At 54.5% G+C, this 26,826-nt stretch overlaps 2 protein-coding genes and 1 pseudogene across 2 annotated transcripts; 2 read left to right on the top strand and 1 right to left on the bottom strand.

The window, feature by feature from the left end:
* Positions 1 to 529: 529 nt before the first annotated feature.
* Positions 530 to 4,243, bottom strand: S1PR4 (sphingosine-1-phosphate receptor 4). The gene has a single exon (XM_075077395.1). It carries the CDS (start codon positions 3,946 to 3,948, stop codon positions 2,728 to 2,730), a length of 1,221 nt encoding a protein of 406 aa, XP_074933496.1. The 5' UTR covers positions 3,949 to 4,243; the 3' UTR covers positions 530 to 2,727.
* A 4,166-nt stretch (positions 4,244 to 8,409) lies between these two features.
* On the top strand, positions 8,410 to 14,732 carry LOC142049765 (mast cell protease 1A-like; annotated as a pseudogene).
* Positions 14,733 to 18,698: 3,966 nt separating this feature from the next.
* Positions 18,699 to 22,208, top strand: LOC142049460 (chymase-like). The gene is made up of 5 exons (XM_075077201.1): positions 18,699 to 18,885; positions 18,998 to 19,145; positions 20,244 to 20,385; positions 20,520 to 20,753; positions 21,436 to 22,208. Exons 1-5 carry the CDS (start codon positions 18,699 to 18,701, stop codon positions 21,571 to 21,573), a joined length of 849 nt encoding a protein of 282 aa, XP_074933302.1. The 3' UTR covers positions 21,574 to 22,208.
* Positions 22,209 to 26,826: the final 4,618 nt, after the last annotated feature.

The raw sequence follows: 26,826 nt of genomic DNA, 5'->3' as shown, positions 1-26,826 counted from the left end.
CGGCGGGGGGCAGCGGGCGTTGCCGCCCTGCGTGGCCTGCAGGGGGCGCTCCGCTCCGCAGCGGCGATGCGGCCGCCGCCCCTCGCCCGCCCCCGCCCGCCCCCGCGCCCCGCACCGCCGCTCTCCGCGCCCACCGCAGCCGCGGGAAGCGTGAGCCGAACCCGCGGAGCGCCGTCACACGCGGCGCCGAACGGCAGCGGCGGAAGCGCCCGGTGCCGGCGCGGGGCACAGCGCAGCACCTCCCCGCGCCGCGCTGCCACCGGCTCTGCCGGCCCGCGAACGGGACGGGGTGGGGGGCTCCCCCAGCTTTTGGAAGGGGGTGATCCCGGTGCCCTGGGAACGCGACGGGGGCGCTCCGGCTGCCCCGGGCCTACGGGGAACGGCTGCCCCATACCCGCCACCTCCACGCCGCCCTCTATGGTACCGGACCTCCTGCTCTGACCCTAGGAGGCCCCTTGCCTATGGGACCAGCCACCAGGTACCTGACCTGCAGGAAGAGAAAATAATAGCAAATCAAACAGGGGCTTTCTTATCATCTAGATTTATTGCAAAACAAATGGGCTGGAAGCTCAGTAACTCCTGCTGAGGGGACGGGTCAGCAGGTTTTAAGTCATCGGGAGCTTCTCTTCCCTAGTGCTTGGGTGGCTTTGGCTTCCTTGTATGGTGAGAAGAGGCCATTTGGGTGCCACTCTGATTTTTCACTTGGTTAGGGAATAGAAGAGCAGGAATCTGATGTGCAAGCTGGCAGTGCCTTCTGGGCCCCACTGGGTCTCTACCAGACCCAGGCAGGAATGGGGCTATTTTGGAGCCAGCCATTTTTCGTAGCACCGAACAGTCCTCTCAGTACCAGGGCTAAAGCCTGGCCCCAATGAACTTCTGCAACCTGCTGGCCTGGCATGTGGGTGTCGTTGTGCCCACCACCCCTGTTCCAGCAGGCATTCTGCATGTTCTGTTGGGTCCTTGGGAGCTGCTGGTGCTGCTTGACCCCTGTAACAGCCCCAGCTCTGCCAGAACTCCTGCAAAGGTCTTCAAGCCCTGCAAAAGCCTCTGCTGGCCCCAGCCAGCCTTGCCCTGGGAGCAGTTCCCCCCAGGAACCTCATGCAGCACAGCTATCTGCCTGCCCATGGAAAAGTCCATTTCTGCTGTCAGCTGGGCTGTGTCCATGCACAGCTTGGCTGCCTCTTAAGCTTCCTGCTCGTGAAGTTGCAGCAACTTGGGATCTCTCCTGACGCTTCAGAGATACCAGCCAGCAAACTGACAGAGGCCACAGCCAGGCAGTCACTGGCCTGCCAGCTCAGGGGAGAGAAGGCATGGCATTCTGAGAGGCAAGGGCAGCAGACCGCTGGGGCAGTAGGGAGCATCCATATGTGACTCCATACGTGAGCAAACAAGCTAGGATCAGACCCCATTCCTTTCCCCAGCTGTGCTGAACTTCAGAAGGGCTTGGGGCAGGTTCCACCCCATTCTTGCCAGGTGATGACTCTGTTCCAGGCTGTTGAAGCAACTCTTGCGAATCTGTTCTGTTGCAAACACCATTTTCAAAAAGATTTCTCAAAGGATGCAGCCTTTTTGGCTCAAAAAGGAAAAGGAAACAATTCCTGCTGCTTCTGTTCAGGTGTGAGCCAAACCCCACCAGAGACAATAGAATGCAAAGCCGTCTAGAAGCTGCTGCTCAGCCTTCCAGTGTCCACACAGTGAGCATCTCCCCCTGTGTGGGGACCTTGGAATTTGGCAGATTTGCTGAGCATGACCTACGTCTCTCGGAGGCCACAGCGCTGCAAACCCTCTGCTGTATGGGTGTGTGTTACCTGAGAGGCTCAGCCAGGTGGGAGCAGGTAGCTCTGCCACGCAGGATGGCACCAGACTCCCCAGTCACTGTGCGTACCTCTCTCTGCCCGTAGTAGTGCCAGGGCTGACACTGCAGACTTAGCCCCAGGCCCAGAGGCACAGCAGAGCTCATACTTCTTGCTGCCAGGCTGTAAGCAGTCACAGCATTTGCCGAGGCATGGTGCCCAGCCTCTGCACTCTGGTGAGGGACTGGGCTGTTACTGCAGCACTCGCCATCCTGTGGCTCATTTGTGCTGCACTACAGGTGGGTACCTGCTCCTGGCCAGCAGCTTCTGAGCTACCCCGCAGCTGCACACGCTTGCACTTGCAAACCCAGTTGATCTTGACTCCCTGGCAAGACATTAAGCCTGCATCCTTTCCAGCAGCTGTGCCAATCACAGCAGTTCCAGAAGGCTGTAAACTGCAGAAGACTCAGGTATCGCCTCCAGCCCTGCATAACATGCAGTGGCAGCACTGCCGGCCCAGTCTGATCCGAAGGGGTTGGAGGGCAGTCTGGCTGGGGATACTCATCCTATTCCTCACTGTGCTCTGGGGCAAAATACCCTCATCTGGGAAGGTACAGCATCTATATACATGCACACAGAGAGCAGGGTCCACTTGTAACCTAGGCACAGCAGTTGTCTCAGCAGAGCATCTATCCCAAAATGTGTCCATATCCTTCACTCCCATGCTAGGAGCAATGCCTGACCCTATGCTGCACCCACACTGGAGCAACATGCCAGTCTGAAGGGATTGGGAAGCCTCACCACAGTTAACAGCTGGGATGGGACTGCACCTGGTCAGCCTGAGCTGCATGTAGGTTACAATTCTGCTAGGCCAGAACCAGCAGCACAAGGTCCTGGTGGGCTGCCTGGCATCTTTTGCTCTCCCCATGGCCTCTCAGAGGCTGGGGAGATTGCTCATCATGCTGGAGTTGCTGGAGAGAGGTGCTCTGGGCCGGGCATTCAGTGCTACAGAGCTGCGGAAGCTCTCCCGGTAACGCAGGGAGCTTTCTGTGGATGAGCCAGAATTGATGTCTGTGATGACCAAGCAGTTCCCAGGCTTGCAAAGCCCAACCCTGACACAGCAGCAGCACAGCAGGCTTCCCACTGCACGGCGCACCTCCACGCTCCGGAGGGAGTAAATGATGGGGTTAACGCCTGAGTTAAGCATGGCCAAAGCCAAAGTCCAGTCCAGGCCGTGGAGGTGTGTGCAGTTCTGTGTCTCACAGAAGACATCAAGGAGCAACAGGACAAAGAGGGGGCTCCAGCAAATAATGAAGGCACCCAGGATCATCAGCACAGTCTTGAGCAAGCGCAGGGACCGTTTGCGGCTGTGCCGAGAACTGGTTTGCTTAGAACTGGCCTGGACCAGCTGGAAGATTGAGATGTAGAGGCCTATTATCCCCAGGAGGATGATGCTGAACATGACTACGGAGAAAAGGATGTAGTTCTTGGAGTAGAGAGGCAGGAGGACAGAGCAGGCATTGAAGTCACACAGACAGTTCCAACCCAGCAGTGGGAGCAGTCCAATGATGAAGGCCAGCAGCCAGCAGGAAATGATCAGGCTGCGTAAGCGCAGGGTCTTGCTGGCTTCGTTCTCAGCAATCGGCCTTACCATGGCACTGTAGCGCTCAATGGCAGTCACAAGCAAGCTGAAGGTGGAGGCAGCCAGCGCGATGAAGAGGATGCCTTCTCGCAGGAACCAGAGTTGAGGTGAAAGCTGGAAGGTCTTCTTGCCTGAGAGGCAGAGATTGGAAAGGTACGCAATCCCTGCGAGCAGGTCGCTCACGGTGATGCTGGCAATGCAGGAGTAGACCCAGCGGCGGGCTCGCAGGCACAGCATGATGGCCAGCAGCACAAGCAGGTTCTCCAGGATGATGATGCAGCTGATGACGGCAAAAGTTGTGCGGACGAGACTCATGCCCTCATCCCCAGACTGCCGGTTGGTCAGCTTGCCTGTGAAGTTGTAGTGCTGCAGGATGATGTTCACATTCGTCATGGCAACCAGCTGCAGGCAGGAACCCTTCCTGTCGAGCAGGTCAAGTCTGAGCTGAGGATATTGAGCAGAGCCCAGTGGAAGGGAGCGATTCACCAGCCAGCTCAGCTCTGGACCATCCATCTTCTAGGCAAAGCCAGCAGCCAAGGCATGCACGATGGAGCAAGGGCTGAAGTGGAGTTTGGAGCAGGGCAGACCCACTGTCTGAAGGCTGGAGACAGCTGTGAGACTCTGCCACACAGGACTGGCTCTGAGCCCAGCAGCCCTACCCAGTGTGGAGATGAGAGTTAGAGCCCTGTCTGCCAGCCCCGCAGCACTGAAAGAGCAAGGGGAGAGGAAGGTGAGTTGTTTTGTAAGTCCACACGTGAGCATGGGCTTCCTGTTGTTTAATAAAGTTTCCTGTTGTGAACTGAAGTATTGACATAATTTCTAACAGCTGTCATAATTTCTCAGTAAGGGTCAGGCAATTCTCAGCTTTGCTGTGGTTGTGAAGGTGGGACATGGGTGAAATAATGTGTCAGGACCCTCTTTGAGTCAGGGCAGGCTGGGTTGGATGGGGTAACACCTCCCACCTTGATGGGTAGGGTCTGTTGGGCTGAACAAACCCAAGTGCTAGTAAGAGCACCCAGGCAGCCTGAGACACTGAGTGCTTTGCCTTTTGTGGTGTTAAATTCAGCCCTGAGCCTGGCAGAGAGCAACTGCTTCTTCATCAACTGCCCTGTGCACCACTCATGCCCAGATACATCCTTCTCCAGGATGCTCCATGCTCTCACCCCTCTGAGCTCCACCATGGGCCCAGCTCCTGCCGGTCTCTCAGGACACATCCATCCAAGTCCTGCCCTGTCAGTGCAGCAAGTCCAGGCACCTGTGTGTCTGAAGCCGGGGCTCAGCTCTACCCAGTTCAAAGGAAACCAGCTGGTCAAAGTCCTGCATGTGCCCTGACATTGCACCCTCCACCTTCAGCTCTCCAGGCACCTGCTAGAGATGGGTCAGGATCCTCCCACCGTCTAGGTCACAGAGAAACAGGCACAAAGCTGCTGCCTCTCACCTGGCATTGCAGAAGGCGCAAGGGGCTACACTGAGACCAGAACCCAGGACTCCTGACGTGATTGTAGTGTTAATGTCTATCATGGACCTATTCCCTGCGTCTGCAAAACTTGACTGGAGAGAAAGTCTTGCAATGTGCTATCCCCAACCGCGGCTGTTGAATTTGCCTTATGACTCACCTGTCATGACTGGCCCAAGGCTCTTGCTGCCGGAGGGAGGCTCAGCAGCTAGCAGTGCTCTCCAGCTGCTTGTCTGAGGCCCAGCCCAGAGTAGGTAGTGGGGAGGGCTCCTTGTGCAAAATAAGTGAGACTTCTACCTACCAAAGTGGAAAAAGGGAAGTTACAACATCAACCGCATTTCTGTGCAGGATGGACCCCACCCAAAACAGCTGCAAAGAGGCATAATGAAAAGAAAGACAGAGCACCTTTTAGCTCAGGATCACAGCAGGGCTGTGCCCTGCTTTCACCTGTGCTCTTGCTCCAGGCTGGCACAAAGCCATGGAGAGGTCCCCAGGTTGAGAGCAAAGAGTGGTGATTTCTTCCATCAGCATGGCAAGCAGGGAGTTGTCCTGGGAGTCCGTCCACTGCTTGACGAGTGGAGAGATCCCAGCCTGGATCAGAGCATAGACAAGTGGAAAATGCAAAGGCATTTCATGCTGCAGGAAGTCACGTGCAAGCAAGAGTGGTTCTCACCAAAAGCTGAGGGCTCCATCCTCCACATTCACCCTTTCAATTGGTGTTTTGGGCTTTTCTATCAGCAGCATGGAAAGAAACACATGCTGATAAAGTCAGCAGATGACCCCAAGATTGAAGGAGCGGAAATCAGCGGGAAGGCTGGGCCATGAGTGCAGCGCAATCCAGAGAAGGGTGCACATTCAGCACAAAGAGCACACTCCCAAATGGGCTGGGCAGATGCTCGCGGCACAGCACTGGAATCAAAACGGTCAATGTGATCCTTGCACATCACCCCTGCTTTATTCTTGCTTCAGGCTGAGCCTCCAGCCAATGTGTCTGCTCAGGACAGAACCGGTGGGGCGTCCCTAAAACACCAGAGGATGAAGAAACTTGCTTTGTTAGGGACCCTAAGTAGCTTCTCAAATCGCTTGCAGCATGTGAACAGTCTCAGGAACAAGATATCTAACAGGAACGAGCTCTTTGTCAGGGAGATCTGCAGAGAGTGTAGGGCAGGTGGGAGGCAAATGCTTTTGTTGGCAGGAGGGCTTGAGGCAGATAAGCAGCTGATACAGCTCAACACACTCACCCATGGGGTGCCAGTCCTCTGGACCAGCAAAATATTGTAGGCTCTTCCTAATGCCCCTTCCACAAGCACATCAGGTGCTGCCTAAAAGGCAGGGCTGATTATTTTGTCAAGAGCTATTCCAGTGAGGCAAAACCTTGTTCCTTGCTCTGTCCTAGCAACTGGCTTGTTTGGCCTTTTCCATAAGTGGAGGGGACTGAGTGCTTGTGAAGCATGCTGCAGTTTCACAGAACATCGCGAGGGAGGCCAGCTCTGGGACGCTGCCTGAGCTGTGACGCAGCCCTTGCTGCTGCCCCTCCAGCACCCTCTCACTTCTGCCCCCACCAACAGCCCGCTGAGCTCCCTGCCTCATGGCAAGTTGCCACACACCTCAAACACTGCTCCCAGACCATGGCAAGTCAGGGCACAGTCCCATAGCCTGCCGAGGCTGGGGGGACTTGGGTCTCCTCCACTCCAAGTCATCAGCTCAGCAGAGCAGGGCCTTGCCGGCTGGCACAAGGCCAGCCCCACATCTCCCTCAGGGCTGCTGCCGCCAGACCCAAGGCAGGGAGTCCCCAGCTCCACGGCTGGGGGCGAGCGAGGCTCCCCTTCAACTGGGCACCAATACAAGGGAGAGTTCCTGTTATTCTGGAGTGGCTCCCCATTGCTATCTGCAGAGATGCAGGCTGAGCTTTATCTTGGTACTTCTCCTTTGCTGCCGTTTCAGTTCAGATGTTCTTTCTTTGAAATGAAGGGAGGTGGGGGAGGGACACCCCATCCTGCAATGTTTCTCATCTCTTTCCTTCAGATCAAGACTACAAGCTACTTGAAACTGCCTAATAGTTGTTGAGTGCTGGGCTTGGAGGGACCAGGGGAAGTATGGGGGGCCATTTGCAGCCCCCTGAACCCTCTGCCAGAACTGTGGCCGTAGCAGGTGTTCACGGATGCTGAGATGAAGCACCTTAGCAGCAGAAGCCCTGGAACCCTCCACAGCCTGCTCCTACCAAGGCCGACAGGAAGGTAAAAGCTCCTTGCCCCCAGAGGGAAGAGATTGTCTGCAGGCAGGGATGCCCAGAGAGGAGGAGGGCAGGAGCAGCCTGGAGACCAGCTCCTTGGGTTTGTGGCCAGTGGCATGCCCAGTCACTCCTGCCCTGAGACTGCCTGCCCCCGGAGGGCATCCAGCTCCACATTGTGGGGGGCCACAAGCAGCTGCAGGGGAAAGACAGCAAGCTACAAATGCAAGATAAAATATCGATGGTTTCTGTTGAGGTTTTCCTGCTGTGCTGCTGCACAGTCCTGATTAAAACTTGTGTTTTCAGACATTCTGATTAAAAAAAATCCCTAGGTGAGGCACTTGGAGAGCTCTGCCTGGTGGGCCTAGCCAGGCAAATCCCCAGCTGGCTCATGGACAGCTGGTACCCCCATCTCTGTCCCACAAGGCTTCCTCCACACCCACCCATCCACTGTGTGGCCCCAGCACAGGCCAACATCAGCCAACGCATCCACTCACCCGCAGGTGTTTTTCTGCTCCAGGAAGGGTGGAGATGTGCTGGTTTAAAAATGACTGATCACTTCTGGCAGTTGGTTGGTTGCATTTTCTAGCTTTGGTCTCTTCTACTGTGCAGCAGCAGGCAGTCATCTTTCCAGGGGCACATCCCAGTCCCCAGCGTGGCAGGGATGCTTCTCGCACCAGAGGAGCTGGGAAGAGCCAGCAAGGCTCCTCTGACTTGGGCTGACACCAGGTCCTGGAGACCTGGCCCTTCACAGTGCTCAAAGAATTGTCCCAGGTACAGTTGTGCCTGGGCATGAGCTCATTGAAACTGGTTGGCGGCGATGGTGGGTCCCTGCAGGAAAAGAGTGTCTGCAGTGCGCCTCTGGAGTTGAAGGAAGACAAGAACATGAAAGAGAAAATTTCAGGACCATCTCCTTTTGACCACATTAATGACCTTAAATGGCAAAGTTTTGTTGATTTTTTTTTCCTTAAGGAGCTTTTCTTTTGAAACCTGAATTTCCTCAATGTAAAAATATTAAACAGAAAGCAAACAGCTGCATAAAATGCCCCTCCCCATCACCCCCAAAAAAGATAATTACTTGGAAGTCATCCCGATAAAACACATCATCAACGGGCCAGCCCAGACCCTGTCTGCCATGGTGTCACACATTGCTCTCCTTTGTGACAGATTTGAGATTTTGACCTTTTGGCTGATCTGGAATGAAAGGCACTGAGTGTTTCCAGTGCTCAGTGCCAGTAGGATGGAAGCTTTGGAGGCACTCATCCTTCAGCATCCCTCCACAGTGAGCATGCCACAAATGCAGACTCCTGAGTCTCACTTCTTCTTTAACGTGTGGCATTTCATGCACCTCCTGACAGCCGCTGGCAACTGCCAGAGCAGCAACCCCTCCCCGGGGCTGGATTTTGGCCTAGGTAGCTCAGAGGAGCTGGAGAAGCTGCGCCATCTCAGTGCCTGGTCTCCAAATGCCATGCCCAGCACTGGCTCTCCTACTGTGCCTGGGACAGGCTCAGCTTTCCCCTAGCGTCTTCTTTCCCTGTAACCGCACCTCCAGCGAGCAGACACATCGCCAGGAGGGAGCTGCACGGTGCTCCTGCCACCCCTACTCAGTGCGGGGCATGGCCGGGCATGGTCAGCGTGGTGTGACCAAGGCCATGAGGCCACTCCAGAGACCTGGATGGAGCCTCTGGCCTAGAGTTCCCCATGCAGGACCCATTAAATCCCTTATTTAAGCTCGTCTGCACTGCTCTGCACCCTCTGGGGCAGGGCCTAGATCATTGCTAGACCTGTCACCACAGGCTCACAGCTGAGAGCTGTTTATTCCAATGTTCATGCGGGGATGGCAGGGAGGAACCAGTCCTCACCCACGAAACAGGCCAGGGAGGGCTCAGCGTAAACAGCAGGGTGATGCCTGCGCAAGGGGGAGCTGACAAGGGTGCGGTTCCAAGCACCACACAGAGGAAATCAGGCTGGTTTGAAACCTAATCTGAGCACTGTAGAGGAAGGACAAGCAACACACCTCCCTGCGGTTAGTGCTGCCTGGCTGGGGCAGGGGCAATGTGTTTACGGGCAGCAGGGCTGGGGCTGCTGCACTGTGTCTGGAAAGCATAAATTTATTCCAAGCTCTGCTACTTATCATCCTGTGCATCACTTCCTCCACCTGCTGTTTCTCCTCCCTGCTTGTTATACATAAGAATACTAAGCAGTTTGGGGCAGAGAACTGCTGTCTGGTTTCTACTGGCTGCAGCGTAGCCTGGCCCTGGTACTGCTGACCCACCAGCTGTTACAGAGCAAGAAGTAAACTCAAACGGCCCTGGGCATCTGAGCTCGCAGCTTTCAGCTCAGCACTGCTGGGATCAAGGGGAAAGCAAGACCTTTGCACAAGGTTACTGCAGGATACAGACTCATGGAGAGAGCTTCTGCCAGGGGTCAGAGTGCAGTGGGAACCCAGCATTTGGGAGTAAGGTTTTAATCACACAAAAGCCCTGGTGCCCAAGGACTAGCACGCAGGATAGCCCATGGTCCCAGACCTCGCCGCCCAAGTTAGTACAGCCCTACCGTGAGCCCACTGGCTCCTCTGATGTGCTGGAGACTGCTCTGGGCAGTAAGAGAGGGGTATATTTATCTGTTGGTTTGTTTATATGCACACACATACTCTGGTTTTATTTCCAGGAACTGTTTCAGGGGTTTTCCATTCTCATACCACGGCTCTCCCTCAAATGCCCTCCTCCCAGCAATGCAAACTAACTGGCAGATCGGCCCCACTGCCTCGCTGCTGCCCTCCTGGGACACTTGCCCTGCCAGCTTGCCCATGCCCCCAGCATGAGTACCCTGCTGCCAGCTTGCCCGGAGTCCCCCAGCTTCAAGCCCTGGCTGGGAGCAATGAGGACTGGCCCAAGCAGACAGGGGAGGACGGGCTGGGAGAGATGAGTGTTGTGCCTCTCTGACCCGTAAGCAGGGCGCCAGAGGGCATCTTCTCAGAGACGGGAAAAATCAACCCAGCAGCAGCTCGCTGGGCACGCTGCAGGCAGAAGCAACGACAGCACCCAAGCACTGTGCTTGTGCCAGGCCGGCAGGACTGCCCACACAGGGCACATCTGCCACAAAGCAGCGCCCTTACTGTGTGCCAAAGGTGTTTTTAGGACAGGTCTTCCTCCTGATCCACTCTGCTGGGAGCCTTGGAGCTGTACGTGCTTCTTAACCTGAAATCACACTCAGCATGAAGCAAAGCTGAATCATGTCTTGGGCAGGCACAGCTTGTCACAGACCTACACTAGGACTGGTAACCAGAGACTGCTCCAGAGAGGGTGATTTAGGAATAAAGCAAGCCTCATTTTCAAGTGACGTGCGGCCCCCTGAGGAGTGTTGGCAGAAAGTGTCCCAGGGAATGGGCACACAGTCAGGGTCTTCGGGTAGAAAAATGTCCCATAGCAGGACCAAGGATTTGGGGATGGAGGGGGTGCAGGGGGCAGGGAAGAGGGAGGCAATGAAGCCTCAGAGTGCTAATTGTTCTATTGCCTTTGTCTGTTGTGTTTTTTCATCAGTTCCTGGCTGCAGTTACAAACCCAGATTAGCTTATTTGAACCAGGTGCCTGCAGAAAATCTGTAGTGACCTGAACCAGAGCTTCTGGGAGGATTCCTGCCTAGGTGAACAAGATTTGAGTATCCCAAGAATTAAAAAGAGGCACTACCCCTTACCTCCCCAGCTCTCCCCATCCTTTCAATAGCAAATTGTCTGTACACACAGTAGAGGAAGGTCTTTTGGAGTAGATGCTTTGCTTAAGAATGGCTAGCCACAGCTAGCCGTTGGGCATGAGAGGAGAGCGCTGCTCCAGTTTTAGCGACTAGCATGCTGGCCAGAGACCTGGCTGCCCTACCTTGCAAGTGCTCACACAAGACAGTGGCACTGTCCCTCCTTGGACTCTGTCCCTCTTGTCACATAAGCACAGCCTCTGGGGATGAGCAGTGGCCGTAGCCAGGCAATTGCCTACTGGTTTTCCCCTAAGCCAGACTTTGGTGCTGAAGGGGCAAAGCAAGGGAAAGGGCTGGACCTCTGGGCTCAGAGAAAATTTTTGGAGAGCATCTGTGGGAAGGTTTAATCCTGACCATCACTCAAAATAGGAGGGATAAGGCCGGATGCAGGAGGTGTGCAGAACCTGGCTGCGCTCCCAGGACAGCTTTTGTCCTCATTGCAGCAGAGAAGCTGCATGGCTCCAGTGCGGCACCCTGTCCCCTCCTCTGTGGCCTCTCTCTGCTATGGCTGTCTCCAGCCCCTTGGATGCTCTTGTGCTGGAGCAGAGTCAAGAGTTGTTGAAAGTCTGTGAGCGTGGACAAGATGTCCTTCCAGGATGCAACATGCAACGCCTCCTGAGCAGAGCAGACACTTCACAGAGCATCAGCCCTAATATATTTATGCTTTGCTGTGGGCACACAACTGCCCACAAGCCCTAGGGAGCAAGAAACAATGCAGCAAACTGGAACAACCTGGCAGTGGGGAAAATTAAGGTATATAAGGGCTAGGCAGTGCAGAGAGAAAGGACAACTTTAAACAACACAGGACTGTATGGCACAGCTCGTTCTGAGGTTGCAGCCCGAGGCTCAGACAGCTCTTCATACAAAGGCTCAGCTACCATCACAAGACACGCTTAGGCAATTGGAGGCCCAAAGATCAGAAGGAAAGTGTGGACAGCCACCAGCTAAGGCAGTGTGAGAGCTGGGAACAAGAATGCAGGTGTCCTGAGCCCCAGGTCCATGCCCTTGACACAAAGATTTGGTCACCTCTTTGAAATAGGGTCACCTGGGGCAGCACAATGGTGGTTTCTGTCCAGCACCACAAGGCCAGGAAGGGACAAGCGCAGCAGGATTGGTGCTTAGTTTAGCATTTGACCAAATCAAACTTTGCTAGGGGCAAGGTGAAGACAGCAATAGCAGGCTGGTTTGCAGGCAATTTCAGGTCAAGGAAGGGAGGGAGTAGAGAATCCAGAGCAGAGTAGATTAAGGTTTCCCCTGGTCCCATTTGAACAGATGTGCCAGTGGCCAGACCAGCTGCAGAGGGGAAACCACAGAGGGGAAAGAGCATCTGCAGTCATTGAGCTTGCCAACAAAGCATGAAGTGACCTGACCACCCCCAGGAGCAAGTGGCATGAACTACTGAAGGTACAGTATGAGACAGCCAGATTGCCAGAGCTCAAAGACACCATGCTTTGAAGCAGGTGGATGTGATTTGTCCTGCAGCCAAACTGCAGGAGAAATGCTAAATCACACCTTAAAAATACCCTAGGACACCTCTCCTCAGCACCCCTGAGGCTCTGGGGCTGCGGCGTACCACGCTCTCTCTGTCCGGTCTTTCTGTCCTGCTCTATCACTCATCAATCACAGCCTCAGGGCACGTGGGGCATGTGAGCAGGCCGGGGCAGCAGAGATGCAGATAGACCTGCAGGGATGCTGCAGTGCTCTGATTAGCGCAATCAGGCCATCACACATGGTTTCCTGGCTGCTGGGTGCAGCTGGCCCCAGGGTATAAAACCAGCCCTGGGGAACTAGGAGACTCAAAGTTCCACACATCTTGGAAGGAGCGTCCAGCTGTGGGAGGAGATGTGCCAGGCCCAGCTACTGCTGGCTCTGCTGTGCATCTTTCCTGCCCAAGGGCCAATGCCAGTAAGCTGGGGTGCCGCAAGCTGCTGCGAGTGAGGCTGCTGGTCTGGGCTCTGAGCACAGCAGCCACCGGCTCATTCTGCAGTGGGGTGTCTTGCAGGTGCTCTACAGGGTCAGACTGTGCGGGGCCACGAGGCTCAGCCCCACTCCCGCCCTGACGTGACATACCTGAATGTAGGGAAGTTAGCCTGCGGAGGCTTCCTGGTGGCCCCTGACTGGGTGATGACAGCTGCGCACTGCATGGGGTGAGTACTTCGTACAGGGGCTTTATCCCCTTCTTCATTCCCTAACCTGTGAGGTCCATCACTGGAGTAATTTTGGAGTAGGATTCTCGCCCTTCTGTGCTAGGCACTTCTCTCCCCCTGCCTGCAAAAGGGGAGGGACACGGGTGAGACCCAACCTGTTTTCTCCCTTCTCACCTCTGCTGCCACAGCCAGGAATGCCACAGTCATTCTTGGGGCTCACAACATCCATGAACCAGAAACAACCCAGCAGATCCGGGGAGTGCTCAGATACCACCAGCACCCTGAATACGACCCCAACGCTGTGTCTAATGACATCATGCTGCTCAAGGCAAGGCAGACCTGCAGCAGGCAGTGGGTCAGAGGGTAGAACGGGGCTGTGGGTGTAGCAGGGTCTGGGCAGAGCCCATTATTGCTGTTAGCTCCTTCTGCAAACCATCAGCTGCTTCTGCCCACGAGTGCTGGAGGCGGGCAGGAATGGGAGGGACCTGGGAGGGGGCCGTGGGCAGGGCTTGGAGCCGTACACCCTATTCGCAGCAGCTCACCAGGGCTTGCAGTGCTGTATGTCCTTCTAGACCTCTGTTACCATGGCACACAAAGTGCTGTTCTGCTGTTCTGCTCAGAGCCTTCTCCAAAAACCTTTCTTTCTACCAGCTGGCAGCAAAGGCCACTCTTGGTGACTACATCAACACCATCCCACTGCCCAAGACCAGCAGTGACCTCCCCACAGGCACCAAGTACAGTATAGCTGAGTGGGGCCTGGCTGATGACAGCCAGGCAACCAACAAGCTCTTTGAAACTAAAGTCTCCATCTACAGCCGCAGGAAATGCATCCGCTTCTACCCACATCTCAACACTGGCATGATCTGTGCCAGCAGCTTCCATGAGCTCAGGGATTCCAGCCAGGTACGGGCTGCCGGCAGGCTGGGGGCTTGGCTGTGGGGCCGGCAGGTTCTCTGATAGAGGGGTTTCTGCTAGCACAGACTTGGCTGGCTCCCAGGAGAGGTGACAAGCATTTGATTTGTAGCCCCCATGTGGACTAGCTCTCTGGATGCCCTGACACCCCTGTCCATGCACAGTCCTGGAGGGCAAAGCCCCAGCTCACCTCTTCTGGACAACTCCTCCCACATGGTGAGCGTGTGGGGCAGGAGCAGAGCTGCAGAGCCAGAGCAAAGAGGCAGCCCTGCTGGCAGTGCCTGGACAAGGAGGGACCAAGGTGAAACCTGTTCCCACAGGGAAGGGGCCTCTAAAACCATTCTTTCGTCTGTCCTCAGGGAGATTCTGGTGGGCCCCGGTATGCAACAAGGTGGCACAAGGCATTGTTTCCTTTGGGTACAACATCCCACCCACGGCCTACACCCGCACCTCCATCTGCCCTGGATCAAAAAAACCCAGAAGAAGTAGCGGCAGTGGCACTTGCTCCAACATTGGTGTGGACCTGGAGACTGCAATGGTTTTCTTCCTGCCCCTGCTGAAGGCTTGACTCCCTCCTCTCTCCTTGGGAACCTGAGTGACCTGATCAGCAAGGGTCCCCTTCTTTCTCTTCTGAGGCTGATGGCTGTCTCATTCCCTGCCCGTCTCAGACAGCCAGTTCAGGGTCAAGTTAAATCACCCTGGCAGAAGCAGGGATCATCCCAGATGGCACCAGAAAAAGGCTATGCTACAACAGACCCCATCCCTGCTTGAACCTTGCTGCACTTAAAACACCTACAGTAAATGCAGAGCTGCATTTCCCAGCATGTCGTCTTCTTTCTTGTACCTTGCGCCAGGGCGGGGGGAGGCAGGGTCTAGTTGGTCTAAGTGAGATGTCAGCCTGTTGGGACAGAGGCAGCTGTAGCTCTGCATCCACTGAATTACTGGCAGACTTGGAGGACAAGAGCCACAGTTGCCCTCCCTGGGGTCATGGGCATAGGTGTGTTGCAGGAAGAAAAACTTCCCAGGTAGAAATGGGCTGGGAAAAGTGATGTGCACACAATCCATTCACCAACTTCAGCAATGTCTGGGAGCACCTGCCTAGGAGCAGCTGACAGCCAGGATGTGGTGTGTCAGCAGGGACCAGGGTCAAAAGCTGCCATTCCCTGCAAAGTAATGACTGTCCCCTCTGCAGGGACCTCGCGCCTGGGTGATGTTGCACCCTAAGACATTGGGCAGCCAAGACAGCAGGCTGGGTCACAGGGGAAACTGGGCTAATCTTTTCAGCTGTCTTCGCTGTAGGAGGCTCCAGCAGGTGAAGGGAGCCAGACTTTTTGTGGACTGTGCTGTTCCTGTTCTCCCTTGGGCGTAGGGCAGGTGGCGGGCTAAGATCCGAGGGATGGTGTTTTAGGATCCCAGCAAGGAGACACACTGAAAGTCTCAGCTGTTGCACACCAGTGCTTTTAGTCTTTGCCTCTGCCATTCCCCAGCAGCCACAGTCCTCCATCTCCTGAACAGCAACATGATGTCAGGAGTAGAGGCATGGCTACAGTCTCTGAAAGGATTGTACTGAAAGGGTTGGTAAAGGATAAGGAGTTGATAAAGGGTTCACAAAAGCACCTGACCCCATGCCACTTCCTCCTTTCCTCCCATGCCATCTACTGGGGGAGAGCCCAACTCTTTCCCTGGAGAAGGCAAGGGCGAGTCCTGTCTGGGACCTGTCTGCCTTGGAGCTTGTTGGCATGTTTCTGTCCCTCTCAGGAAGGCAAGCCCAGCCCAAGCAGTCCAGCACAAGCAGAGACTATTCTAGCAGTAGCACAAAATGAAAAGGGTTTATGACTTTCCCCTCAGCCAGGTGGTGCTCAGAGGCAAGATGCTCCTCCCCACAGAGGATGCTCTAGCACCATTTTCAGGTAGCCCTGGCACTAGAGACAGAATACCTTGCACCAGTCCCTCCTTCCATGGCTTGCACTGGGTGTAAAGCAACCTGCCTAAACTCTGAGCCCTGCTGTCCTTTGTTCCAGGTAGTTTACGACAGTATCTCTCCTACACAGATAGGAGAGTTCTAGACACTTTCCTGGAGGAGATGAAAAGGGGCAGAAACAGTGCACTGGTAAATAACTGAGCTGCAGAACTCCCTGGTGCAGGATGACAGATGTCTGTGCAAATCCAAGACGACACTAGACTGGTTTGCTGTGGGGAAACCCGGTGGGGAATTTTAAACATACAGAAACCATGTGCAATTCAAGGGATCAGGTTGCTTGCCCTGTTGTCATAGTCTTTCCTAGGCTCCCAGTAGCCACCTTCATCACAAGGAGGAGACGGCCTGCAGTCCAGCCCTGGATGTATGCTCCTATGGCCTCCCTGTTCGTGCCTGGAGCAAAGGGAAAGACGGCACCTTTGCCTTCAGTGCCCAAGGCACCCTGGGGAAACTGAGAAGGGTCCATGGTTTGGGCTTCTGCTAACAGCTACTATCAGCTAGGAAATCTGCAATTGAGAAGGCTGCAACTGCTTATCTGTGTAGTACAAATCTTTGTCACGGCAGGGTTTTCCTTGAAGCTCCAGCTGCTGCAGTCTTTGCACGAGAATGACAGCTTTTAGCTTAAAAAAGGGTTTTGCCCTGTGGCACTGGGGGCAGATAGGAAAGCAAATTTACTGGCAGTCAGTGAGTGCAGCAAGGACGTGTATCAGCCCCATTTCATCACAGCCAAAGAGCAACCACTGCTGGGGCGAGTGCATAGGCATGCCTATAGAATCACAGAATGGCAGGGGTTGGAAGGGCCCTCTGGAGCTCACCCCGTCCCACCCCCTGCTGGAGCAGGCACACCCAGAGCAGGGGCACAGGGCCGCGTCCAGGCGGGGGGTGAATGTCTCCAGGGAAGGGACCCCACAGCCCCTCTGGGCAGCCTGTGCCCCTGCTCTGGCACCCACACAGGGAAGGGGTTTGTCCTCATGTTCAGGGGGAACTTCCCGTGTTCCAGCTTGTGCCCGTGGCCCCTTGGCCTGGCGTTGGGCACCACTGAAAAGAGCCCGGCCCCTTCCCCTTGACACCCACCCTTCAGATATTTATAGGCATTGATGAGATCCCCCCTCAGCCTTCTCTTCTCCAGGCTGAACAAGCCCAGGTCTCTCAGCCTTTCCTCCCAAGGGAGATGCTCCAGCCCCTGATCCCCTTGGCAGCTCTGCGCTGGCCTTGCTCCAGCAGTTCCCTGCCCTTCTTGACCTGGGGGGCCCAGAACTGGACGCAGCCCCGCAGCTGTGGCCTCACTGGGGCAGAGCAGAGGGGGAGGAGAACCTCCCTCGCCCTGCTGGCCATGCACCTTTTTATGTACCCCAGGACACCGCTGGCCTTGGCCCCAAGGGCCCGGTGCTGGCTCATGATCAACTTGCCGTCCACCAGCACTCCCAGGTCCTTTCTCAGCAGAGCTACTTTCCAGCAGGTCAACCCCCAGCCTGTGCTGGTGCGGGGGGTTGTTCCTCCCCAGAGGCAGGACCTTACGCTTGCTTTTGTTGAATTAATTCCATGAGGTTCCCCCGGGCCCAGCTCTCCAGCCTGTCCAGGTCTCGCTGGATGGCAGCACAGCCCTCCGGTGTATCAGCCGCTCCTCCCGGCTCGGTATCGCCAGCGAACTTGCTGAGGGGATGCTCTGTCCCTTCATCCAGGTCACTGATGAATACATTGGCTAGAACTGGATCCAGTACAGTGGTGAGGCAAGGGGACATCCTAGGGCCTGGGGGGGAGTGTGTTCAGTGATTTGCCACCAGCCCTTCCTCCCGCACAGTCCCTCTCACCATGGGCTGGTGGAAGAAGTGCAGCTGCCTTGGGGCCTGGTCCAGGGAAACCAGATCCCCACCATGCACTGCAGAAAGGCACTGGGGACTTGTTTGGCATTTAAGTCACTGCCTGCTAGGGTGCGGCCAGCATTGGCTGTGACGTGCTTGGACATGACCCTTCCCAGAGGAACAAGACCATCTTCAGGGAGTTGTGTCTTCAGGTTCTCTCTAGCTTGTGAAGGGGCAGAATCCCAAACCCACATCCCTGGTGTCTATCTACCCTCAACACAGAGGGAAAGTGAGCCGCTGCCCCAGGGTCAAGGAAGCGTCCTCCTGTCTTCTCTCACATTGGCTGGTAAGAGACAGCAAACTCCTCAATTTACGATTACATTGTTGGTGAACAATTACGTCTGGAAAGAAACACAAAATGGTGTCTTTTCCTGTACAAAGCAAAGCCCTAAGTCAGCAGCTGGTGCAGAACAGAGACCTCATGGCAACAGCAGCAGTCATGCTGCTGTGGGCCACGCTCACGAAGCTGCCAGAATAACTTCTTGCCCTCAAATAGCCATGTCCATTATGGTGTTATAAATGCACTAACACTGATTTTGCTCTATTAGCCAGGACCACACCTACTGAGAAAGAGCAGGAGGGCCCTCAACTGCCACTGCACGGTCTTTGGAACTGTTACATTGAGTAAAAAAATAAAAAATCTTGTTCTTGTAAGACTCGTGATAAAAATCAAGAGACTTTGCAAGTGCACAACAACAAATACAAGCCGCAAGGGAAAAGCCCACTGGCAGGCAAACGGATGAGGGTGGGTATGGTCCCTATAGCTTCCAGCGCAAAGGCAATGGGTTAAAATTGGCTCTGGGATTAGAAGGATGTCAGATACCCCAGACCAGGTCCAGGATGAAGGTGGGTTGATGCCCAAGGCTAAAGCTGACTGAATTCCCCTCTTAGATCGCTGAGGCATGCAATTTGCAGATAGATTAATCAGATGAGTCTGACCTCTGTGGTTTCCTGGAGTCTAGTCTCAGGCTATAAAACCTTGCTGGGAGCAGGAACAGACCCCAGCTGCAGCCTCACCTCCAAGAGAGCCACTGAAGCTGAAAACGCTGCGATGAAGCACCTGCAGAAACTCCTGCTCTTTCTCCTGCTGGTGACATGCCCTCCAGCCAAAGCCAGTAAGTAGAGCAGCCAGAGGTGGGGAGGGGGCTGGGGAAGGAAGAGTCCCAGAGAGCACGTCCTGTGCCCTGTTTCCTCCGATCCCTTCATCCTCAGTCCAATTCATTGCAGGTTATTCCTGGAATTGGAGGGAGAGAGGAGGTGAAGCCAAGACTCACTCCACACCCTACATGGCCTATCTTCAAGGAAAGAACAACCAATTCTGCGGAGGCTTCTTAGTGGCCCCGAACTGGGTGATGACAGCAGCTCAGTGCTTCGTGTAAGTTTTTGCTCTGTTCATACAGCACCTGGTGCAACAAGGCTGTCACACTGCCATGACCTGGGTAACACCTCCTAGAGGGTGGTCTAACAGTTTGAATCACTTCCTTCAGAGCTGTGGTCAAACTCTTTCCCTAGCAGGGAGTGCAGGCTGCACTGCTGGGACAGGGCAAGGCTGTGGGGACTGGCACTGAAACAGGAGGGGTCTGTCTGCTGCTCACCCTCGAGCCATCCTTCCCCACGGCCCTCCCCAGCCCGTGTTCAGATACTTACCTTTGTTATTCCCAGACGTAAGCAATGAGAAGTCAGAGCAGCTTCTTCCCTTGCTGTCACTGACCTGCTGGCAGAGCAGGGACTGCTGGTGTCAGGCTTTGCCCTTTCTGTCACCAAGACGCCAAGACTGTCATCAGAATTAATAATCTAATAAGCAAGGTGCTTGTCTAGCTCTCTTCTGTCCCTCCAGCTGGATAAATTGGGGCATGGAGGTGCAAGAGGTCTTTTCTAGATGCACATGACTCTGGGTGTAGCTACTATACTCCTCAGGGCTGACAGCTCTGTCCTAGTGCTAGTAACCCAGGCTCCGGGCCAGTCCCCACATCTGAGCCGCAGGAATGATGATCAGCAGAAGCCAGGAGCCTGGATGCCCAAATCCCACCTGCTAGATTGAAAGGCCCTCCCACCCATACCCAGGGTCCCTCACAATTTTCCTAAGTCAGCCCCTCTTGCAGATGATGTAGAGGCCAGTAAAGGTACATTGGCCCAGAGCAGGGTCCTGATTTAGAAATCCCTCCTTCGTGCCATGGGCCTACAAAGCATGGACCAACAGTCCTCATACCTTCGTACACAGCAGCAGCATTGGAGCAAATCTGCTCAGCTCGAGATCCAGAGGTAAAGTAACCCTTGCAGAGCTCCAGTCTGTCAGATGGGAACTTGCTCTGCCACTCGGCTGGGTAGATTCGCTGGCAGAACTCCTTGCTCCCACCATTCTTCCTTAAAGCCCAGCCAGTCTCTCTGGGCCATGCCCCCGGAACATGTGCCTCAGTGTTACGAGGGAAGGCAGAAGAAAGCTTATGACATACACTGTGCTTGATTTTACCAGACACAAACCTCTGACTGTCATCCTTGGAGCCCACACAATCCAGAAGAGAGAGGATAGCTGGCAAACATTTGAAGTCCAAGAGTATCACTGCCACCCAGGCTTCATGAGTCCTAAGAAGGGAAATGACATCCTCTTGCTGAAGGTAACTACCTGCCCGGTCCTGTCTGCCTGATGTGCAGGGCTGAGCTGTAACCCTGGAACAGGAGGGTACAGCCTTGGTCACAGAGCATTTACAGACCAAGCACTTACTTCTGTATTTTCTGTCCCCCTGCCCAGCTGAAAGGCAATGCCACCAGCAACAGATACGTTGAGATCATTCCCTTGGAAAAATCAAAAGTCCCTGGTGGGACTGAGTGCAGCATAGCCGGCTGGGGCTACAAAACAAGCACTGCCACGTTACGTGAAGCCAATGTCACCATCATCAAAAAAAGGGACTGCCTCAGCCACTTCCCTGGACTTGCTGACAACTTGATTTGCGGCCACAGTGAATCTCCTGGGGTACCTGAAAAGGTCAGTCTCTGACTTAGGGAGTAGAAGGCTGTGGGGGAGGTTTCAGCCAGGTGCTGGGCACAAACCTGATCTGGGCTAAAAACTTAACTGAAAAGGTACTGTCTAAAATTGCTTATTGTTGGCCCCTCAATCTCTGCCCCCCCCTCCAATCACTCCATGCTTCCTCACCAGCATCCCTCCCTCTTGCTGTCCTGGCACAAGAGGTGCCCTGGGTCTCGATCTCCAAGGATCATACCCTTGGAGGGTCAGCAGCGTTCCTGCTGACTGCATCACGCTTGTGCCAGCCCTGGGCCAAGCGGAAGGGACAAGGGAATCCTTGTCTTCTCACAGCAGTGGGCCTAGGTGTCTGCAACAGCACAGCAACACAACAGCTAGGCCAAAGAGGGGTTTGCCCCAAGTCTCATAGCTGGCCTGAGTGCATTTTGTAGTGCTCTGCAGCCAACAGAAGGGCAGAAATGAAGTGATGCTTTAAGCTTCAGTGTTTGCCCAGCTGTAGTTGTGCTCGGTCCCAGGCAAAACTGCCAATGGTGCCGTTTGGACCCAGAGCGATCTACATCCATTGCGAGTCTCCTGGGGAAGCTCTGTCCTGATATTTACAGCCTACCTGTTCTTTGCGAATGCACCCCTTTCCTGGGGACCCCTCATAAATCAACACTGATCTCTCTTCTCCCCCATTTTACAGGGTGATACTGGGGATCCACTCGTCTGCAACAAAGCAGCCTATGGCATCTTCTCCTATAAGCATAACAATTGGCCTGGTTTCTACACACACATTGCTCCTTACCTTCACTGGGTCTACAGTGTCATGAAGTCAGCATGACCCTACTCTCCCCCAGCTGCTGCCCTGGAAAACTCATGCTTCAAGGGCCCCATGCTCAGCTGCTTTTTCTTACCTTCTCCCTTGGAAACATCTTCCACTGATGCTCGCGGACATGGCAAGGACTTCTCTCTGGCATAGCCAAGCCCTGGCAGTGGGGGCTTGGCACAGAGGTTGCACCTCGGCTGTGTTTGTTCCCTGTGCGAGGCTAGGGAGTGCCCGTTGACACAGCGTGTGCTCCCGCACTGCTGCTCTGATTTACCCCTTTGTCAAGCTGCTTGTGGCTACAGCGCTAGAAAGGAAGCAACAGGACAGCCTTGAGTGAGGTGACAGTAGCTGTTGGGATGTCTGCCATCCTTTGGGGAAGGCAGTACAATTAGATCGGGGGGATCCAAAGAGCAGCCTCCTCCCTGCCCCTTGTATTTGTGACACCAGACGTCTGGGTCTCCTTTGCCCCAGCCCTGGGGTTAGAGGATTGCCCAGCTCCAAGGAAGACACTTTCAGCTCCTGCTTCACTCTGCCGCTGCTGCTCTCCCCCTACCTCTGAAACCTGCTGCCTCCTTTCTCCCCTCTTCCTGTAGCTCCAGTGTTGTAAGAATATGTAAAAACAATAAAATGCATCTGCATTTGAGAGCCTTTTTCCTTCCATGATTTGGATTTCTTTCAGCCACTGGCTCCAGTCCTAAAGAGCTCAGAAGCAAGTCACTGCTCAAACAGCTGAATCCCAAGCTGGAAGTTTCTACACTAACCAGTGGCCTCCATTTTCTGTCCCGCCTAAACCCCCAGAATAGGCGTCAAGCCTGTCTTTCAGGGCAGGGGGAGCCTCTTGGCCGCCTCTCCCCAGTGTCGAGCGCTTAGGCAAAACTGGAAAAGACGGTAATCAGTCGTCATCTGGCAGGAGATCGTCTTCCCCCCGTATGCTGCAGTGTGAGCAGGCAGGAAAGAAGAACCATGCAGGGGAGGGGGCACTGAGCGCGAGGGGCTCCCGGGGCTACGCGAGCACTTGCAGCGCGTGCCCGCTGATGTTGCACGGGGACAGAATTAGCCCACCTCATCACAGGGCAGCCTGCCCGCAGAGCACAGCAGAGTCAGGAACGCGGCTCTAGGCCCTGCAGCGCCTGAGTGCTCTGTGAGACAAGCTGCGCCATGGGGCTGTGCCAAGCCTTCTGCTGCCTCCAGTTCACGCGGGTTCTCACGCACCCCGGGCAGCGGCAGCTCACATTGACGACACGCATTTGGCTGCTCCGGCCATGCAGCTGCCTGGAGGAGTGCATTACCACAGAAGGAGGTGAAGTACTGGGCTGCATCTCAGGCAGCAACTGTGTCCTCCAGGGGGTTTGTTTTGCTCAGGAAGAGGATCCCCGCTGTGCTCCAGAGCCAGGACAGCCCCATGCAGGGCCAGGCTCTCCACCACTCCATTCTGCAGTGAAGGGGGTGCGCGCACAGACTGCTGTCCCTCTCAGGCAGATGTCCAGCTCAGCAACCTCCCAGAGCAAGCTGCCAAACTCCACAGCCCCACTGCAGAGCAGTGATGGCAGAGGTGGCACACATTCCTCACTGACACTCACCCACCTGCCTGGAGCACCCTACAAGCTCCTTCGCCAGCACCTCCCGGCACAGCCTGTGAGCTTCTTGCCTTCTTGCGGTTGGCTTCCAGGCAGCAGTCACATTCACTGAGGGAGGCCAGATATATGAAAGCAATCACATTCTCGAAGCAGCAGACACATTTCCTCTGCTCTGACTTCTGCCCACCCACATTCCTGATCCTGCCAGGGTAGAGGGTCAGCCAGGGGCAGGGGCACGATGTTTTCCCCTTTGGGCAGGCAGTGCCTGGGACCACGGCTTTGACAGGGATCACAGACTCGGAGCCCCCCAGGACTGTGCTGCCACATCTCGACAGGTTACCAGGCATCAAGCGAGTTACTAAACGTAATGCCAAATGCACTCTTAGCCTGCCAAGAGCAAGTGAGCAGAAGCCTTACCAAGCCACCTCTTGGGCAGAGGACAAGAAGAGCACCAGAGCCAGCTGGAATTCAACTACCTGAAATTCAAGATGCAGGCAGCATTTCAAACAAGCGAAGGCACAGAGGTGCAAAGGTAACCTGTGATAATGTGTGATTCCTGATAACCACTGCACCTGCCCAGCCCAAGCAGAAGCAGAGGCTGCTAGGGTAGGTGCTGCCTTATTTCCCACTGGGGGAGGGAGAGGCAGCCAAGAGAGATAGCCCAAGGACAAGAGGCGTGATAGAGAAGGAAAAGGCAGGGTACAGGACAGTTGTTGGAGAGAAGGTGAATCCCATGCACTTGCCCCACTCAAAGGGCTGACGGCTTTGCAGGAACTTCACCTTACATCCCATTCTGCACTGAGAAGTGGTATTCCTTGTTGCCAACTATAGGCATTTGAGTCTGCAGCACATCCAGAACAGTGGGAACATAAAAGCCCTCAGCTATCCACTCCAGATTGGACAGAAAACCACAGGGAGCCACAGTACAAGGAAGCAGTCTGTCCCTTCGGCCCGCAGAGCTGTGCCACATGTCTACATCATATGTTTGGCTCATTCTCAAGCCACATTCCCCTCATCCTCCGCAGCGTACATGCTAGCTCGCTTCCAGTTCTCTTCTGGAGTCAGACAACTAGGTTCCTCCAGCAAAGAGGCAAGTGCATTCCCAGACAGGCAGCGTGAAGGCAGATAGCGCCAGACTTGGCTTTCCCTGCCTGTAGCCAGTGCTGGAGCTGTCCAGCGAGCTTCAGTTGCTCTCCTTCGCGTGCATCTTCACACCGTCTCCCAAAGCAGGCGTGCACTCGTGCCACCGGGTGTCACAGTATAAATACAGAACCCTATAGGGGTATGACACCACCATTTCGTTCTTTCTTGCAGATTTCAACAGAAGGAAAAAAAAAAATATTACCAAAGTCAAAGCCCTGTGTGTTTTCTGGCTATGGGTAACACAGGGTGCAACAGAGATCTAGAATATAGCCAGTCCATGCCGGAGGCAGTATACCCAAGAAGCTTGGACACGAGTCAGCTGCACCAACTGGCTTAGAAGCAAAGGCTTTGGTTCGGGTTCAAGCCAGAGACAATGTGGACAGCCCGAATGCTGACCCTCACGGTATGCGAGAGGACAACAGCGCCTCGCACAGCAAGGTCTTGTGCCGAGGCTGTAAGGCACTACTGCAATGCCCGATTTTATCTCAGATCTCTGCCAGTCCATAAAAGGGTAAAGTCAATCTGTAGCAGTAAAGGAAACGGAACTGGGAGTACTACTGCTGACCTCATGCCTTAACTGTATCACCACCCTTCTCTTCCCACAAGCCCCTGTAGCTTGTGATAACATCCAACCACTGTGTAACTGAGGCACAAACCCCAGAGTCAGCTCCAGTTTCAGTGTGTCAGGAAAGAAATCACACCCAAAGATTCAAGAGATTTTTGTGCCTTTCGGTTGTACCGAAAAACAAGAGTGAAAGATGTAGGCATTAGCTCATCAGTGACCCATAAAATCAGAGATGTTTCAATGCTGCGTTATTACAGCAGTTGCAGCTTGCCAAGAAGCAGTCATTTCAGCTCCTGCCGGACTCATCTCTTCTCCCCTGGTATTTTGTTGATTTTGCTGTTGATCAGAATGAGAGATTTATCCTCCTCTAGTAGGAAACATGGGCAAACACGGCAGCAGCAGAAGCACTGAGCCGTGGAGGCTGGGGGAGGGATTCGGGGAGAAGGTGGCTGCAGCAGCTCAGCCCTTCACCGCAGAGCAGAGTTTTGGGCAGGCTCCAGTTTGTCCCTCCCTGCTCCGTCCTCCAGCCCTCTGCATCCCTCTGTGGCTGGACTCTGGGAGGTGCCAGTAAGGGAAATCCTGACCAGCCCTCTGTCACACCCAAGTGTTCATCAGGACACATTGAGTCATTCAGGTCTTTTTAGTGAAGTTGGCAGCAAAGAGAACCACCACACATTCCCACCACGGCCTGACAGTCTGCAAACATTTTCTTCCTACATTTCATGATTTAAGACAAAAGAATAAAGGCCCACCTCCTCTAGAACAGAGCTTGAAACTATTATATCTGAAGGAAAATAATCTGGAGATTTGGCAAGTGACCTAGCAAGAGAATGAGAACAAACGTTTCCATCACGTGCTTAGGGTTTCACTGACAAAAATAAAAGAGACAAGGAAAAGCCATTCTGCCAGATCCCACTACGTTTTCAAGTTAACAGCAGTTCCTCCAGAAAAACAATTTCAGTATGTCCCTCGCTGCAGTTCTGCCTGGTGTGACAGAGGTGCCGGTCGCACCTCTGGAAATTACAAAAATGGCTAAACCTGCCAAACTGCACTTTCCCGTGCCCTGCACATCATCTCACCCGCAAGCCACGCAGGGAAAAATCTCACATTCTGAGAAACACCACATCCTTCCCTGGCCCGGGCAGAGGGGCCCACAAGCAATAGAGACAACCAGTGAACTCACAGCCCCAGCTCAGAAAGAACAACCATGAGGCAAAAACAGCGTCTTGCTTCCTCAGCTGACACCTCTCACACTACCACCTCTGCCCTAAGGAGGGGAGGGAAATGGAATGGCATCTACAGATTCAGGCTCTTAGAAACCAAGCCACCCAGTCCAAGAGGCAAGGAAGTTCCCCCGCATCGCTGTGAGCCACGCTCTCAGTTCCCCCGAGCGCGCCACGGCCCCCTACATTGAGGACTCACCCATGAGAACCGTGTAGTGCAGAAACCCTGCTGCTGCCTGCTCTAACAGCGCAGGCACTCCTTCCCTCATCATGGGCACTCGGGGCTAACCTGCTGCTCACTGGCATACCCTGAACTACATCAGCCTGGCTGAATTAATCTTAATTGGTGAGGACATCTGCACATCAGCAAAACAGCTGATCTGAAAGAGCCCTGAAATAGCACACTCTTGTCCACCAGCTGCACGTACAGGGCATACAACCTAGGCTTACCGCCCACCAGCCAGCTTCTGCAGTCGTATGACGGGGGGGAAACACAGGCAAGTACAAGTGAATGCAGGGAACCTTGTTCTCTCCTGAGTTTTGAAAACCAGAAACTTTTTTGAGTGAAGACTTCAGATTACAGGAGTGCAGACTCTTTCTACCGGTAAAAAGTGGCAGTAAACCTCTTCTGTTCTCTACAGAATCGCAGAGGAAATAGCCAGACAGCTTTTTTGATAGGGTCTTTCCCCAGACACAGCGCACACGTACAGTGCAACCACGGTGAAGTGAGAACAAAGGAGGAGCCTGTACAATCCGCACC

Source organism: Phalacrocorax aristotelis, chromosome W (genome assembly GCF_949628215.1).
Source record: "Phalacrocorax aristotelis chromosome W, bGulAri2.1, whole genome shotgun sequence".
NCBI classification, from domain to species: domain Eukaryota; kingdom Metazoa; phylum Chordata; class Aves; order Suliformes; family Phalacrocoracidae; genus Phalacrocorax; species Phalacrocorax aristotelis.
The sequence above is the reverse complement of the archived record's forward strand: the minus strand, read 5'-3'. Positions and strand labels throughout refer to the sequence as shown.

What these genes read in the sequence shown, in the direction of transcription:
- S1PR4 (XM_075077395.1), bottom strand. Translation starts at nt 3,948, where the DNA reads ATGGATGGTCCAGAGCTGAGCTGGCTGGTGAATCGCTCCCTTCCACTG.
- LOC142049460 (XM_075077201.1), top strand. Translation starts at nt 18,699, where the DNA reads ATGAGTCTGACCTCTGTGGTTTCCTGGAGTCTAGTCTCAGGCTATAAA. An exon ending in ATGACATCCTCTTGCTGAAG is followed by an intron (nt 20,386 to 20,519) that starts GTAACTACCTGC and finishes CCCCCTGCCCAG; the next exon opens with CTGAAAGGCAATGCCACCAG. An exon ending in CTCCTGGGGTACCTGAAAAG is followed by an intron (nt 20,754 to 21,435) that starts GTCAGTCTCTGA and finishes CCCATTTTACAG; the next exon opens with GGTGATACTGGGGATCCACT.